At 38.4% G+C, this 18,587-nt stretch overlaps 1 protein-coding gene across 2 annotated transcripts in view; it reads left to right on the forward strand.

Annotated features, from left to right (window-relative positions):
• The first annotated feature begins 2,527 nt into the window (after positions 1-2,527).
• The window catches only part of CLPX (caseinolytic mitochondrial matrix peptidase chaperone subunit X), a 36,584-nt gene continuing 20,524 nt past the window's right edge, over positions 2,528-18,587 (forward strand). The window contains exons 1-4 of one of the 2 annotated variants that reach the window (XM_008531698.2): positions 2,528-2,913; positions 10,300-10,460; positions 11,475-11,592; positions 18,084-18,238. In XM_008531698.2, coding sequence (XP_008529920.1) covers positions 2,835-2,913; positions 10,300-10,460; positions 11,475-11,592; positions 18,084-18,238 — 513 coding nt within the window. In that variant the 5' untranslated portion in view covers positions 2,528-2,834. The remainder of the gene's footprint in view (positions 2,914-10,299; positions 10,461-11,474; positions 11,593-18,083; positions 18,239-18,587) is intronic. The other variant, XM_008531699.2, reaches the window with a different exon arrangement.

Genomic DNA, 18,587 nt, shown 5'->3' on the forward strand with positions numbered 1-18,587 from the left:
ATTACCAAAGTCACGTTGCCTGTGATGAAACTGTCACCAGTCTGAGGCCAAAGCCACATGACCCTTGTTCACATTGCTGAGCAAAAGTTAAACTGAGTTGTGTACAGCTCCCTTTGTTTTGTACTTTCTAGGGCAAAGTCTACACTCTACTAAGCAGGCATCTCCTGAGAGTTCCCTCTGGGACACTCAGTCAGTTGGATTAACCATTGTATAAATTTGTAGAATTTCTGTCTATTAACACTCAACTCTTTGTCAATTATAATTTGTTCTGATTATACGTCAAATTTTCTGAAGACACCATCCCAGGTTTCTGCTAAGCAAAAGTATTGTTGGAAGATAAGTACTTACTCAAGTATTTACTGAATTTCTACTGTGTATTCAGCCCAAGTATATAATGAAATAGCTGCCTTCAAAGAGCTCATAATCCAGTTGGGAATACAGGCTAAACACACAAATTATCAGCCCATAAATAAAATTAAATGCTCAATCATCCTGGGAAGAAGGATATACTACACAACATTATAAGGATATTTCTATGTCATCATACCAGTAGCATATATTTTTGTTTTACTTACTTACAGTCTTATCTTTCCCCACTAAAACAGAAGCTCCATGAAAGAAACATTTTTTTGGTTCAATACTATTTCGTCAGCGCCTGGCATGTAATAGACGCAATAAATATTTGTTGACTGAATGAATGAGAAGTTCTTAGAATAGACAGAGAAAAGGAAGGCTTCATGGAGTGCCGCCACATAAACCTTGACTTAACTACGGCTTTATTCAGCTTGCTTTATAGCAATCTGTAGATTTTAGCAAACAACTTCTTTATTTCTATAATAAGAAGGAAATGTGCATATAATTGAAATAGAAGGTAGGGTGGGATGAAAGGAATTTAAATTGGTTGTTAGGGTCCATATGACCCACTTAGCTCATTGTTAAAACGAGAGGTTTGTTCTAGAATTAGTGGTTTTCAAACATTGTTTCAAAGCAGAACTTTCTTTTCTTTTTTTTCTTTTTTGAGGAAGATTAGCCCTGAGCTAACTGCTGCCAATCCTCCTCTTTTTGCCGAGGAAGACTGGCCCTGAGCTAACATCTGTGCCCATCTTCCTCTACTTTATATGTGGAACGCCTACCACCGCACAGCTTTTGCCAAGTGGTGCCATGTCCGCACCCGGGATCGAACCCGCAAACCCCGGGCTGCCGAAGTGGAACGTGCGCACTTAACCGCTATGCCACCGGGCCAGCCCAGAACTTTATTTTCACACAAAACCCTAATAAGTAAAACAAATAAAAGCAGAGCTGCTCTGATTGACTTTGGGGTGGCCCGGAGGAGGAGATGCAGGGGGCCAACCTCTCAGTGCCCTTACTCCCTCTACAGAGCTATGGCTTCTGAGGGATTCTAAGAACAGTTTGAAAACACTCGATTGAGGGAACTTTAGAGTCTCTCCAATCTCAAAGTTCTATTAATGGAGGTAGCTGAGGAAGACCTGGGCTCCCTTCTGGTCTCTGCCACTTCAAGCTGAGGGAGTACCAGGAGTCCAGAGAGTGAGGGGAAAAAAAACAAACACCTGTGGCCTGGGCCAAGGCCAGTGACTCTTCTCATGGCCAAATCCAGGGAGCCAGAAGACACATTTCTCTGAGCCAATATTGATGAGGGCTAAATAACTTGGGTGACTCGGTCTTGACTGTGGCTTGACCCCCTCCTCCCTCTCCCCTTCAAACCCCCATCCAAGCTCAGAACTAAAGGCATCCAAGCTCACCTGGCAATTTCTCTGGGCTTTGGAGTTGATCAGAATCTTATACACAAAGTAAATAGTCTAGCGCCAACCGAGGTGGGAAAAGAGTCTGATTCATTTGTCAGCATCCTCCACCTTGTACAGCTGGTCGATCTGTTTTAGCTGTCCAGAGAGGAACCAGCCATGCAGGCAGAGGCTCAAGGTAACAGAAGAGAGTTTAATACCACGGTGTGGTCAGGTTTAGGGGAACCGACAGAGGATTGTAAAGCATTCAGGGACTAGCAACAGCTGGAGGAATTAGCACCACGAGGCTTGAAAGAACAAGAAAAGAGAGCTGTCATCCAACAGTTGTTCGTAAAACTAGGTAAAAATACCACTTTCGTGTTACCAGTGAGGAAACAGAATAGGAGAAAATAAGGAACGCGGGACATGGAATCCGCAGGGAAGAAACTTATTGAATCTGAAGCGTCTAGCGGCAGCCGAAGGACTTTAAAAGACTCCTCCTGGGGCCGGCAAAGCCACCGGTTTCACTTTGATCCTCCCAGCCATCAACCAAAAAACACCAGAAGCTTAAAGCGACGAGTCGCGACCACAACTCCCGACATGTATCTCTCTACGTATAGCTCAAACTTTTCAACGCTAGGGTAAAAGTGGTGCCGGAAGAATCGCATTTCGGGATTTGTAGTTGTCCCACTTGAAGCCGGCAGCCTGCCGTAGCTTGCTCATTGGCCCCCAGATCACCGCCCCCTTCCCCTCGTCGCACGACCGTGTCTCACGCACGCACACGCGGCGAGCGCCCCCGCCCCCGCCCAGGACGCAGGCGCGCGCACGCTCCCCGGGCCGGGTATGCGGGGGTGGGAGTGGGGGGAGGCGGAGGAAGGAGAGGGAGGGAGGCGGGGTTAGGTATCTACTTTATCGAGTAGACGGCAGTAGGGCCCGAAGAGCGCGAGGGCCTGACTGTCTGGCGTGTGAACTCTGCACTGGGTCTAGGGCCGGGGGGAAGATCCGGAGCCAAGTCAGCGCGCCCTGCGAGGAGGAGTCGGGCCGCTGAGACCCGCAGGGCAGTGGGGGCGAAGCCCCGGCCTAGGCCCCGCCGAGATGTCCGGCTGCGGCGCTTGTACTTGCGGCGCGGCCGCCGCGCGGCTCCTCACCTCCTCGCTCGCCTCCGCACAGAGAGGTAACGAAGTAGTCCCTCATCGGAGCGTTGGGCCCGGAGTGTCCCCGCCGACGGTGGGGACCCGGAGAGGGCAGGAGGCCTACCCCATCCCGAGTGTGAGGGGATGCGCGGCGCCTCCCCGGGCACCCGCCGCTTTCCCCGTGGGATGGGGCCCTGCCACCCTCTGGAGCGGCTCTCCCGGATTTGGAGTAGACCTCTTGTGCTCTGCTCCCCCTCCCGCGCGCCCTCGGGCCTCCTGACTTTGGGGCCGGAAGGTGGCCACTTCGCGGAAACCCTGAAAGAGGCACAAAATGCTCCTTTCGTTGAAAGGCGTCCCCGGCCCCACTCAGGGCTGCGCCGGGGGCTGCCGCGCGCCCCGTCTGCGGCTCCTTGTCCTTCGGGCCTGTCGGGGTCTCCGGGAAGGGCTCGGGTGAGGGGCTCTCGTGTTGGGGCCGCGGGGCGCCGAGCCGGCCGTCCCGGACGCAGGCCGCGCGAGGCCCGCGGCGTCACTGTCACTGTGCGGCCGCCTCCCGCGGGACGTAAACAGGGCTCGCGGTGCCGCCCGCCGCCGGGGAGCCTCGGGCCCGCGGGAGGGCGGCCGGCAGGCTGGGGGATTCGAGTGCCCTGCGGTCGTGTGCCGGTTCTCCTGACTTGACAGTCCAGATAGTTTCTTCAGGGTGGCGCTTGTTTACCTTCCTTTCTGTTTATCGGAAAGGAGCCGTGAAAGAGTGGCAGCCCCGGCCAAGAGATTCCGGAACAGAAACCATTTTTCTCCTCCCCAAATCTATGAATATCAGACTGCGAGGCTACGTCCTGTTACAGTTATTAACTTCTCGACAAATCTGCTTTATTTTGGTTTGTCAGCTTATGACCTTTGGATAAATAAAAAAAGCCCCCCTTTCCTAACTTGGGTTAATTATAAAATCCTTACTGTTTACTTAACGTCTGTTTTCCGACGGTTTCTTTCACAAAGAGGGATTAAATGAAGTAATGTGAGCGGAAGCATTTTGTAAAATGATATGTAAAATGTGAAGGAGTGGATTTAGTCCCAAGACATCGTTAAACCTGAACAAGTAGATGTCCCTCTTCCAGGAATTGGAGTTGCACACACTTGAAAGTGACAGCTATTTAAATTCGTGTATTTGACGTATATTAGTTGAGGACCTAGTATGTGCTGTTTGGGTGCTGGAGGAGGTGGTGAACAGTCCTCGCCTTCAAGGTAAAATCTAGTGGAGTGGGCAAAGACTAATGCCGTTTCTGGGAGTCGGCGAGTGTGCGCTCTGGGGGCGGGGAAGGCTCCTTTGACAAAGCTCTTCATCTGTTCCCATCACTTGTCCCTGAAAACTGAATCACAGGAGGTGTGCAGTTATTTATTTATTTATTTTTAAAACAACCACTGCTTTAAAAATTAAACATACTATTAGGTAAATCAGCACAAATTAGTGGCTTATTTAGGAATGGTTATCTGTTTGTTTATCGGTTAATACAAGTTTGCCAGAGGTTTTCAGAAATACCGAACCATTATTTTCACTGTAAAGGAGTAAATAAAGCTTAAAGTATAATACGCTACCCAATATCATTAATGAATGTAATATTTGTACATGACAGTGAGGCAGCAAATAGTTTTCACATTGATTTAAGACTTTCCTAAGGCTTAATTACATAAAATATTTATTTTCCGTAGTAGAAACTTTAAAAGTACACGTAAGTCTACAAGAATATAGAGATATTTCCTTTAAGGACTTAAAAAACTCCAGGAGGGTTATTTTTATGTAGGATTCCTGGAAAGAGGAAGAGAGGCAGAAGGGAAAGAAAAATCAGAATTGAAGTGTAGCTAGTTTGTTTTTCTTATAAACAGTAAAAACTTTCAGCAACATAATATAAACGGGAGAATTTCATCAAAATAATCTTCTAAGAAGAGATTGTACAATGAATTAAGAATAAAAGGGGAAATTTCAGAACTCTGAAGTACAGTGCTGTTCTCCATTTTCATTGGTCTGTCGTGTTAGACTAAAAGTTTTAGATAGTTTGAAAAACTATTTGGTAAATTGTCATACTAGATGCTGGATCTATTTTCTTTTCCTGATGGGCAGTATGTATCCAATTTAATGTGTTTTTCCTCACTATTCTCTTTGAATATGAAGCCTATAATAAAGTAGAAATTTTAAATGTTTTTTTACCCAAATTGCTGGTATCTTTCAATTTTAATGTATATTTTTAAATGTGTGCTTTGCATAGATAAAAGTCACCTTGCATTCTAAATATGTGCATTCAGAAATGCTTGATTCCATTAAAAAAAATTCCAAATTACAATGCTTGGTCTGAATTTGGCTGTGAGAATTGTGGGATCATCTGTAACTCCCTTGATTTCTGGCTGCTTTTTGTCCTTGTCCATCAAAAGAGTGTCACTTTATGAGGGTGTGAATGAAGATATGAAGATGCTCCAACATGTTGGCGTCCATAATTTTCATCATAGTTACTTAAAGTGCCTACCTTAACAGTTTTTAGCTAGATTTTAATTCTTTCTCTTTTTTGGTAGTTAGATACAATACAAATTAAATAAGGGAAAGTGAATCAGTGATAGAACATCTTTATTTCTGGAATTGCAAACTATTTCTTAATATTTCTTCTTTCTTGACACGTTCATCTTCACACCAGCAGACTAGCCTAGTGCAAACCCATCAAACATTTTTTTTTTTTTTGAGGAAGACTGGCCCTGAGCTAACTGCTGCCAATCCTCCTCTTTTTGCTGAGGAAGGCTGGCCCTGAGCTAAACATCCGCGCCCGTCTTCCTCTACTTTATATGTGAGATGCCTACCACAGCATAGCGTGCCAAGTGGTGCCATGTCTGCATCCGGGATCTGAACCAGCGAACCCTGGGCCGCCGAAGTGGAATGTGCACACTTAACCACTGCACCACTGGGCCGGCCCCTATCAAACATTTTTAAACTTGAGGAAAGTATCATAGGAGTGATGTTATTTTTCTTTATTAAGAAGTATTCAGAACTCATGAAATAAGAACCTGGGCATAAAATGAAATTTTGAGACTAATAAAAGCAATAAGCATCTACTAAGTTGCCAGCATTGTTTGAGTTTTTTGTTGAATTTTTTTTCCATTTGTGTTAGAGGTTAGAGGCTAAGTGTTTAAGGGAGCATTTTTTTAACTTGATTTGCCATTTCATCAATTGTTATACACTTAAATATTGTCATTATAAATAGATAATTTTTAATTTTTCACTAGTTCTGTTTCTAAAGTATAAGTTAAAGATCAATTTATCTTTTCTTTTTTGGTGAGGAAGATTGGCCCTAAGCTAATATCTGTTGCTGATCTTCCTCTTTTTGTGTGAGAAAGATTCACCGTGAGCTAACATCTGTGCCAGTCTTCCTCTACTTTGTGTGTGGAATGCCACCACAGCGTGGCTTGATGAGCGGGGTGTAGGTCTGTACCTGGGATCCGAACCTGTAGACCCTGGGCCGCCGAAGGGGAGCAGTTGAACTTGAACCACTCTGCCACCAGGCTGGCGCCTCTCCTAGTTCTTAATAGCCTTAAAATCTGTGTGCCTTATCTTAATATTTCTTTTTAAAAACATCTCCTGTGAAACTCAGAAAACTTTATATCTGTATGACAAAAGTTTTGTAAAGGGTTTAACTTTTTAACTTTTCTGTTGTTACTGCCAAGTAGTCTTTTGAAATATACTTTACGGAAATACTTTGTTTTTTAGCTTTTAGGGGTTCTTCACCTGGGGTTCACTGGCATCCAGAGGGTCCAGGGATAGAATTCAGAGGTTCTGTGAACTTTGTTTTTATTAATCTTTAACTGAAATATAGTATTTCCTTCAACTATGAATGTTGGCAACAAACCACAATAGTGTTTGCAGTATCTGAATTTGTCATCAAGCAAAATCACAAGTATTTTCATATCGCATTACAGTTGCTTATATCTCAAAATACTCTTTATACTTTTCACTGCTTTGAAATCATGGTAGTTATTAAAAGAACTGTTAGGTCTTATTTATTTGAGGAAGATTGGCTCCGAGTTAACATCTGTTGCCAATCTTCCTCTTTTTTTTTTTCTCCCCAAAGCCCCAATACATAGTTGTATATCCTAGTTGTAAGTCCTTCTGGTTCTTGTGTGTGGGATGCCACTGAAGCATGGCTTGATGAGCAGTGTGTAGGTCCACGCCTAGGATCTGAACTGGCAAACCTGGGCTGCAGAAGCAGAGCGTGCGGACTTACCCGTGACACCACTGGGCCGGCCCCATGATCTTACTTAATTTTGTTTGCAAAGAAGCATATTTTTGAAATATTTTGATAACTACTTCAGTAGAATTGGTTTCCTTTGTTATGTATTTTATTCTATACATTTAAAAACATTATTCTGAGAAGGGGCCTGTCCCTAGGCTTCACCAGACTGCCACAAGGGTTTATGGCACAAAAAGGGTTAAAAACTCCTGATTTGTTTGCTGCAGTGATTTCTGTGGAGATTTCATAGGTTTGGTGAGTGGTCATTTAAACTGTGTAGTCCAGTGGATTAAAAAGTGTGGTCCCCAGACCAGCAGCATCAGCATTACCTGGGAACTTGTTAGAAATGACATTCTTGGGTCCCACCTCCGACCTTCTAAATCAGAACCAGGGAAGATCCCCTGCAATCTGTGTTTTAAGAAGCTCTCCAGGTGATTTTGATGTGCGGTCAAGTTTGAGAACCACTGATTCAGTATTTATGGCATCTTGTTGGTACAGCCCGTAGATTATAGAATGTTAAAATAGCACTACAGTATCATACTATTAGGACCAGCAAAGAAATCCTTAAATTTAGGAGTTTAAATGACATGAATATGTTTTTCAGATAGTATTTTCTGTGGTGGCTGTATGGTTGCATTGGTTTCATATGTTACTTGATAAGTTATTTAAAGTGAAAGACATTTTTCTTTCTATTCAAGTAGACTTTGAAGGGATCATGTTCGTAATTTTTATTTCCTTTAAATTCCCAAAGATAATTTTCTTTCAGCTTATTTTCTAATAATATTAAATATTGTAAATTGTTGAACACTTTTAAAAGGTATATTTTATTGTAAATGAGCATACAGTGTATGTGATATTTCAGGGTTAGGTTTTGTTCTAAATATCCAAGTACAAGTAGCCTCACATGAAGCTTGTTATTGTAGTTTTCTTTGTGAATATATCGTAATGGTTCAATTAAAAGTTGTATTTGTTACATAGTTATATTACATTATTTTATTCTGCTTGTCCTATTAACTTATTATGGACATTTTCAAACACACGTGAAATAGAACAGTGAGCCCTCAAATACCCATCACCCACCTCAGACTCCATTAACTGTCTGCATTCTTGATTTCATCTACCCTCTCCCTCATTACTTTTTCTAGACTTGCTTTTTAGATTGATACAGTGTTTAAATCATATTATGTCCTTGGGAAAACATTATTTTGCTTTAAATTCATGAACTACTTTATATTTCATTCTTTCTCTTTTTTTTTTTAAGATTAGCCCTGAGCTAACGTCTGTTGCCAGTCTTCTTTTTTTTCTTCTTCTTCTTCTCCCCAAAGCCCCCCAGTACATAGTTGTATATTCTAGTTGTAGGTCTTTCTAGTTGTGCTATGTGGGATGCCACCTCAGCATGGCCCAATGAGTGGCACCATGTCTGTGCCCAGGATCCAAACCGGTGAAACCCTGGGCCATCGAAGCAGACGGAGCTTGCGAACTTAACCACTCAGCCATGGCCTTGGGCCCGCCCTTTATATCTCATTCTAATAAGAGAGTAATGGCTATTGTCATTTACTCCAAAAAATTGAGATGTTACACTTGAGAAAATTTGAAATGTCTTTTGAAAACATTACTTACAGGTATTCTTTGTGAATTTATATAGAGATGAGGAAATTTGGTTCCTCTTATTAGTATCTTTCTTGAGAAATTTGGTGAGTTTATTTTTGTACTTTGTGGAAATGGAGATGGCCTAGGTGATAAATAACTGAAGAAACTAATTGTTCTAACAGTGTACGCAAATGTGTTAGAAAATTGGAGTTAATAAAACCAATCAGTAATATAACTAAGCAATTGTTGTTGAATTGTTTGAAGGACATAATTTTAAACCAGTTTGTGCATTTGGATATAATATTTACATATGTGCATGATCTCTTAAAATCCCTAATGGGTATAGAAATAAAAATTTAAAGGCTGAGTTGAGAATTTTGCAGGGAATATAAAATGAGGGAGGCAGAATCAATTTCTTAAATTTATTTGTCTTAACTTTACTGACCCTCCCTTTTTATTGTTTACGTTATTACCTCCTAATATCACTCTGGTAAACTGCTGGGAAACTTCCTTCTTGGTGATTCGTTAATGAACCTTAGCTTATGAAGGGTTCTGAGTAGCGCTACAGTACTGAAATCTGTGGGATCTTGTTTAGCCTAGGACCGTTCTATGTTCTTGTGTAGGGAATACTCTTTTAAAGACCAGCTTGGGAAATGTTGCCTCACAGTGTGCAGTAAGGCTCTTTTGCCATTGACTGTAATTTATTTTGGGGTTTATATTGTATTTATATGAGAAAAACCAGGGGGCCGCAAACAGTGACCCCCGTGGACCAAGTCCGACCACACCTGTTTGTTTATATATTGTTTATGCTTGCTTTTATGTTACGGTCAGAGTAGTTGGGACTGAGACTACAAGGCCCACAAAGCTGAAGATATTTACTATCCTGGTCCTCTAATAGAAAAAGTTTGCCAAATAAATCAGTGATTGACCTATATTCTTTTTAAGACTTTTAACTTCACATGTGGCAAAAAGTTAAAATGTTTGAAAGCAGGATGGTAGTTACACGTATTTACTGAATTATATTTCTTTTTTCTATAGGATTGGAATATTTCATTAAAATGTGTGTTTAGTGAACAGCATATAACTTTATAAAGAACATTTGAAGTTTGTTTCCATTGTTGCAGATATTTCCCCCATATAACCCAAGAGACAGACGAGAGTTCATGTCAATTCCCATTCTCATTGGTAGAAATAATATCAGAAGAATAAGAATATAAGATGTAAATGGCCTTGTCCCCCCTACACATGAAGAGGGTATTGAACTACTTATCTCTCAGACTTTGAAAGAGCCACTCACTGTTATGACCTGGGTGGTCTTCCCTCACTTCCTGAGGACACCCTGGGAAAGAAACGTCTTCATTCACTTGGAATCTGTCAGAGGCCCGTGTCTGGCCTGTTTGTGAGAGGGCTTTGCCTCTGATGGTGTCACTAGTTTCTCTACCAGTTTGTACTACTGCTTTGGGAACTGTAACTTTTCAACCTCCTTTATGCTTAAGGAATTTTTATTTTCAGGTGATTTATTGAAGGCATGTTAATATTTGATGTGTAGACTAATAAATTTCGTTATATTTTCAGGTATTTCTTGTGGTCGCATTCACATACTGGTTTTAGGAAGGCTTGGGACATTTGAAACTCAGATTCTACGAAGAGTTCCTTTTAGAACCTTTACAGAAACACCAGCATACTTTGCCTCAAAAGATGGGATAAGTAAAGATGGCTCTGGAGATGGAAATAAGGTATTTTATTTTTCTTGGCATCTATACACATATTTGAGTTCCCTTCTTTAAACAATTAAATATAATAATAGTACTCTGTATTCTGTTGGTTTATATGTTTTCTGTAGGAAATGAGAAATACATAAAATGGCCTGAAGAATTTTATGTAATTTTATATTGTGTTTCAGTCTGAACCATAAAATAGTTTTACAAGCATTGCACTTAGTAAGCAGTAATTAAAATTTCTACCACCACAAAGTAGTAAAGAAACTTCATTAAATAGTGTTTATGTAGTCGATCTATAAGATTGAATTCGGAATAGCCATCATTTCCTGCTTTCACACAACTCTTACAACTCATAATAGTATAAACCCCACTTAATCCTCCACCTAAAAATCCTGGATATCTGTATGACTTAATGTTGGGCTCCTCTGTAGCTAGAAAGTAGATGATTGGTGATTGTATTGGGTCAGTGAATTATTATCAGTTTTTTTTATCATGTGGATTTGACTAACACTTGAGTTAGTATCATGTGTGAGACAAAATGCCGGGTGCTTTCCATAGCCACACTTAATCCTAAGGAGAACTCTGAAGTAGGTGGAATTATCCCCATTTTAGAGATGAGCAAAGTTGGATTCTAGAAAGTTAAGAGTCACTATTTGCCATGATAATAACTCTTGATTCACTTTCATTGAAATGTAGTTTTTTCATCTATAGTAACTTTTTTTCCTAGTGCTTATTGAATCATTAGAAGAAAGCTATTTATTATACATGCTGGCTCATAGCATGTAAAAAAAGAATACAGATAAATGTCTATGTTTACTAGAACTGATAGTATTTTTTTGGTAAATATATTTTTTGACACCAGTAATAGTAGAGATATAAATTATACTAAATAATTCCATTCTAGAAATTGTAAAAAATTGTAAGATTAATTACAAACTATATTGTTAATATTGAAGTTACAAATAAAATGATTGCCTGAAAGTAGTAATTGGCACTCTCTTTTTTTTTTTTTACCTCCACAAACATTAGAAATCAGCGAGTGAGGGAAGCAGTAAGAAGTCAGGCTCTGGGAATTCTGGAAAAGGTGGAAACCAGCTGCGCTGTCCGAAATGTGGCGACTTGTGCACACATGTAGAGACCTTTGTGTGTAAGTATTACTTCTTCTATTGTTCTTTTTCTGTACCTTTTCTATAAATTGTTAACTGCATAGAAATATATAAACCAGTTATTTTTTTCCTGAACTTACATAATTCTCTCTTATGTTCACCGGAAACTAAAAATCCCCAGGACTATTAGTACTTTTCACTGTGGTATAAGAGATAATTTAAGAAAACTGTTTACTTTTTTATTTTGCTTATGTGTGTTTATTTCAGATTTGGATTTTGTGAGTCTTTGTGGATGTGACCATTAAGCTGTAGGAGAACCAAGGCTTATTTATTCTGTATTTATTACTCCATTCTTCGAATACCTTTTAAGCATCTCATATAGCTGGAGAGGTCAGTCATTCAAATATTAAGGTATTTTCCCTCTCTGAGTACTTACCAGAGGAGCTAAGCCCTCAATTCTAAGTGTCTGATAATTGTTAATGATTCAGACACAAGGAGAAGGAAGAAATCAACAGTCCTGTTTTTGCTGTAGTGTCAGTAACTTTCTCCCAAATGCAAAGATACTACTTACAGATATTTTAATGAATCAAATAACTTGTTACCTACATGATTAGAGTTCATAGTAATGACTGAAGAGTAAATTACGTTGCACTACCATGTCTGCCTTCCATATAGTTCAGTTGTGAACAGGTTGCTGGTCAGGTTTGGCAGAAGTTTCAGTTTTTGATGATTAGCTGGAGAGGATTCCCTATACTCTAACCCAAACATTGAGACTTTAGTTACAGTTTCACTGTTATCATTAATATTAATTGGCCATATATGAAAAAGTACTACATGTAGCATGTTTTTACAGTTTAGGAAAAACTTTTAAAATAGTTCCATTCTATAGCCAGAATGTTAGAGGTTCTTTTCATGGTTTTGCCTAGTAAGAGATCAAAGAGAAGAATCAGTCTGAGTGATTATTAATTTGTTTTGCAACATAAAATGAAATGGTAGAACTGAATGATATAATTTCTAAATAACATTTAGTATTAATAAATTTGGTGTGATATAATAAAATTCTGAAAAGTCTGAGAATTGCTTAATTCATAATGGCAGTGTCGTATTTACCTATATTTTAATCAAGGGATCTTCCCTTTTTTTCTTCCAGAGAAAGAGTTCAACCTTTATAGACCTAAAGAATCATTTCTTAAGAGTAGAAAAGGAAAGTAACATTTAATAAATGCCAGTGTATATCATTTTATTCTCACAATCTTGTTTTTGTTGGGATAGAGAATATCCTTATTTTTATAAATGAAGAAGCTAAGATTGAGCAAGTTTAAGTAACTCATCCAAGGTCACAGATCAGTGAAGATTTGCTATTCATAAATTCCTATCCCATACATTTCTCCCAACTGGAATTCTTGAGGGATAGATAAACTAGTTCCTCTTGAGATTAAATTTATTTTTCTTTTATGCAATGTTTTCGAAACTTGCCAACTGAGAGTGGTTCTTAAACATACAGACTCTCTCCTTCCCTAGAGATTAAGATTCTGTAGGTGTTGGGTAGGGTCCTAGAATCTGTATGTTTAACAAAGAAATCAAGTATGGAAAACACTATACTTTGGTGTTGTCTAATCTACTCAAGACTAAAGTCTGTTTCCTTGGGGAATTCTAAGTGGGGAGGGGGATGTAAAAGTAGAGAATGTGGAAAAAAGAGTAAAAGAAGAGTACATACTTATCCAGAATTTAGTAAGCAAACATCTGTTGAGTCAGACCTGCTAGGCTGAGAAAATACACATGAGCGTGACACTGTCTCTGCCCGCTGGAGCTTTACATTGCAGGAGTAACAGCCCCCAAGAGTGGGACAAGGCCCTCCTCCCTTGGTTTTGCAGATCCATAGTCAGAGTCTCTTTGGAATGCATCCCTTTTGAATACTGAAGATCATCTGTGTTACTCATTGAAAGCTGGGTCATCCTAGTTCTGAAGAGTTTTGTTTGATCTTGGGTTATTCGTTTTGTTTCAACCCACATTTATTTAGTTATTAGTTCATAAACGTCTTTTTATGTACTTTTTGGTCACTTGTAGTTCTTTTGTGAAGGGCCTGTTTAGGTAATTGTCCACTTTTTTTGTCAATTTTAATTATGTATTTTTAATTAAGAAATATATGTGTATAACCCTCTTTATTAAAAAAGTAGAACTTTATCAATAAAGCTAAAGATATATTTCTGTCAGATATCTTCATCAAACATCTAACTTTTAAATGCATAAATGGTATCATGTTCATGTTTTTGCAAATTACTTTGTTTCCAACTCAGCACTGTTTTGAGAGCTGTGTATGTAATGCATACATGTCTAATCCTTCCCTTTCTTAAATTAAAAAGAATTTTTTTTGAGATATCATTCATATACATTACAGTTCAGCCTTTTAAATTATACATTTCAAGGGTTTTTTGTATATTCACCAAGTTATACAGTCGTCACCACTATCTAATTCCAGAACATTTTCTTCACCCCAAAAGGAAACCCTGTACCCCTTAGCAGTCACTTTCCACTCCTTCCCCTCCCAGCCCTAGCAACTGTTAACCTACTTATTGTCTCTATGGATTTGTCTCCTCTGGATTTTTCATATAAATAGATTTATACAACATGTGACATTTTGTGTCTGGCTTCTTTCACTTAGCATGTTTTCAAGCTTCATCTGTGTTGTATCGTGTATCATACTTCATTGCTTTTTATGGCTGAATAGTATTCCATTGTTTATCCATTCATCAGTTGATGGACATATGAGTTGTTTCTGCTTGTTAGCTATTATGAATAATGCTGCTATGAACATTTGTATACAAGTTTTTGTGTGTGCATGTGTTTTTACATCTTGGGTATATGCTTAGGAATGGAATTGCTGGGTGAGAAGGTAAGTCTATGTTTAGCTTTTTAAGGAACTGCCAACTGTTTTCCACAGAGGCTGTACCATTTTACAACCTGACTAGCAATGTATGTGTTCCAGTTTCTCCATATCCTCTTCAACATTTGTCTTTTTTATCATAGCCATCATAGGGATGTGAAGTGGTATGTCCTTGTGGTTTTGATTTATATTTCCCTAATGACTAAAGACGTTAAGCATCTTTTCTTGTGTTTATTGACCATTTGTATGTCTTCTTTGGGGAAAAGACTGTTTAAATCCTTTGTCCATTTTAAAATTGGGTTATCTTTTTATTGTTGAGTTATAAGCATTCTCTATATATTCTGAATACTAGACCCTTATCCAGATACATGATTTACAAATGTTTTCTCTCATTCTGTAGGTAGTTCTTTCCTTTTAAATGCTGTAAAAGTCAGCAAACTTTTACAATAAAATGCCAAGTAAAAATATTTTAGGCTTTGTGGGCCAAATGGTCTCTGTTGCAACTATTCTCCTTTGCTCTTATAGTTTGAGATCAACCATAGACAATGTAAATGAGTGAAATTGCCTATGTTCCAATAAAACTTTGTACATGGACACTGAAATTTGAATTTCATATAACTTTCATTGTCATCTTTTTCCAAAATGTAAAAACTATTCTTAGTTCATGGACCTTGCTGTATGTATTCCATCTAACAAGTATATTTGTGGTAATTTTTATGTTTTCTTATCATGGTATTAATCTTACTTGACTTTGTTGGAATAAAGTACCATTTTTATAGATACCGTTATGAATGTATAGAAAATCATCAGATATTGAAATAAGAAGTTTCTTTTTGGTGAGGAAGATTGTCGCTGAGCTAACGTTTGTACCAATCTTGTTCCACTTTGTATGTGGGATGCTGCCACAGCGTGGCTTGATGAGTGGTGTGTAGGTCCGTGCCCGGGATCTGAACCCATGAACCCTGGGCCACTGAAGTAAAGTGCACAAACTTAACGTCACTGGGCCAGCCCTAAGAATAATATCGAAGAAATTTTTTATTATAAGGGCTAGTATACACTGTTCTTTAGGACTTTTTTTGCCCATTTCAAAAATAAGCTGTCAAACATGAATAGTGTCCCCACTTTTATTAAGGTAGGGCCTTTAGTTATTTTTTCTTTTTCTGTATATAATACTTTTTTAAGGCTTACTATATGTACTTGTCTCATTAGTGTGGGAATTAAACTTTTCTGCAATGGTTTGGAGATTTTATGTTGGACCCTGAAACTTGTTCAGAACCATGAAGAACTTTCATTTAAACAAATCTAAAAACATTTTTACTAAGGTGGTCTTTCTGTCACTGACATACTATACAACCCTGTTTACTAGGATTAGTATTGTGTATATAAAGAAATATTGGATAATTGTAATCATTTAAAGGAAAGAGGTTTATTTGTGCCCTGACAATGTAACACAATTGGATTTTTGCAAATATGTATTGCAATGCTTGTATTTTTTTTGCAAAATAGCATTTTGATAAATAAAATTAAATCCTTGAATTTGGGCATATGTTGAACATGTTTCAGTATAAAATTGTATTGCAAGTATTCAAGTAGAATTTAAGCAACTCTTCAACAGTAAGCAAAGAGGAATGTGATTTGTTCATGTTTAATTTCTTTCCCTTTGACCTAATTTCTTTTTTTTCTTTAAAGATTTTATTTTTCCTTTTTCTCCCCAAAGCCCCAGTACATAGTTGTATATTTTTAGTTCTGGGTCTTTCTAGTTGTGGCACGTGGGGTGGCGCCTCAGCATGGCTTGATAAGTGGTGTTATGTCTACGCCCATGATCAGGACCGGTGAAACCCTGGGCCGCCGAAGCGGAGCACGTGAACTTAACCACTCGGCCACCAGGCTGGCCCTGACCTAATTTCTGTAGAGAAATATTTTGTTCTTGTGTTCTCAGGCCAGATTTTCGTATCACACAGCTTGAACTAGTTCAGAGGCTTCTCTGCCCTTTAGTCCTTGCCCTGTTTACCATCAATAACAATTGTAAGCTGGTGCCTCATTAGAAAATGAAGGCATTGGCTCTCTTTCCCACTGATGGGAAATGGTGATATTGTATTTGGGCTTGTGTTAATTGAAAGTATGGTCGTGTGCCTCATAACAATGTTTCAGTCAAGGGTGGACCACGTATACGACAGTGGTCCCATTAGATTAGTACCTTATAACCTAGGTGTGTAGTAGGCTATACCATCTAGGTTTATGTAAGTGCACTCTGTGATGTTCACACAATGATGAAATCGCCTAAGGAAGCATTTCTCGGAGTGTATCCCCACAAGTGACACGTGACTGTACTTGGAATAGCTTGATCTTTGAGTAGGCATTTGTAAGGGATTAGTAAATAGAAAACACGGATTATCTCTTTTCTAGTTTAAAATTTGCTGATAGAATTTATCCAGAATGCATTTTTGATTGACCTTGTGTTCAAGAACAGACACATAAGAATTAAACTGATTGAATTAATAATTTATTTTTTAAGTGTGGAATTTGCTATTTTTTTTTTTAATTTAGATTATTTTGTGAAGATTTAGGTGTGCTTGCCAGTGCAGTTTTTCTTGTAATCTCTGGATAGGTAGGTAGAATATTCGCAAAGGAGAGAGATTCTCATAGTACTTAAAATTCTTTTTCTTTGCACTTTTACCTGTCTAGTTAGATTACACAAAGGTAACCCAAAAAAGTATTACCTAGACCTACCAAAGTATCACTAATTCCTGTGTATCTGTTGCTCTGTATCCGTTAATAGTCTCTAGGGGATTCTCTATCATGCTGCTTTCTGAAGTCCCTGGTTACCATTAGTAGGGTTGGGCTCGGGAAAGATTAAGAGTATATGTCCATATGTCTATGTTCTATAGCCATGTTTTAAAAAGAAGAAATCACCTTTGGTTTAACATAGGATATTCCATAGCTGATGTGTTGGAATTGAAAAACCCTTTTACTCTCACTTTTAACTGTTCTTGTGTTGTTTTCAAAGGCTGTATGATCATCTTTAAGTCAATATGACTGAGCATGTTATTTTGTTAGCTTCTTAGTGATTTTTAGGTCAAAGCAATAGGCATTAGTGGAGTTGTTAAAGATGAAAATAAGGAAGGTATGAAATAATTTTATATATTTACCAAGTCAAGGTTTTAAAAATGCTTGTAGGTTTGAAAAGAACCTAATGAATATACTTTTTTACATTTTTAGGGATTGAAATTGATTTCTCTCTTTCAACTTTTGTGTATGTTCAAAATTTTCATAATATAAGGTTGGAAAAATAGATTAATTTACTTGTACTTTTTTTCACAGCTCAATCGAGTATTTCAATAAAATAATTAATATTCCTATAGTGGTGGTTTTTAAAATTAACTTTAGTGAATGGGAAGTTGAAAGAATCTCTGCCAATCTTTTCTCTTAGAGAAGTATATCACAAAATGAAAGAACCTAGTGGAAATGAACAAATGTAGTTTACTGAACTCATCTATCTTAGGTGTAAGCCAGGCTGTTTACTGTGGCTAATGGAGTGAACTACAAGCCTACTTTTTGTCAAGTACATAGTTTTCATTCACAGTTAGTCTTTAAGGTTAAACACTATTTGAATTATTTATTGTTTTCTGCTGACCTTTCTTTTTACAGCATCTACCCGTTTTGTGAAGTGTGAAAAATGTCATCATTTTTTTGTTGTGCTATCTGAAGCAGACTCAAAGAAAAGCATAATTAAAGAACCTGAATCAGCAGCAGAAGCTGTAAAATTGGCATTCCAACAAAAACCACCTCCTCCTCCTAAGAAGGTATAAGTCTTAACTCAGTCTTATAAGCATTTTATCTTGAAAACATTTCTTTGCTCCCCTCTCCCCAGTTTTTCTTGGATCCTAATATTAGTATCTAAACAAGTGTAAGTTCTTAATACGGACTACATCTGGCTAAATTGCTGATATTTGATACTTGGAATTTACATATGGAGTATTTTGCTGTTTTCCCATGATTACTGCATTCAATAGTGATGAAAGATAGTTGGATGATTATTAAAATAGTATTAATACTAAATTAATCTAAAATGATATTCTTAAAATAGAGCCTCTGTGGATTTATTTTTGTTAGTTTGGGCCCTTAAATAACACCAGCTGCGATTTCCCCCTT

The sequence above is a fragment of the Equus przewalskii genome, chromosome 1, assembly GCF_037783145.1.
Source record: "Equus przewalskii isolate Varuska chromosome 1, EquPr2, whole genome shotgun sequence".
Lineage (NCBI taxonomy): Eukaryota > Metazoa > Chordata > Mammalia > Perissodactyla > Equidae > Equus > Equus przewalskii.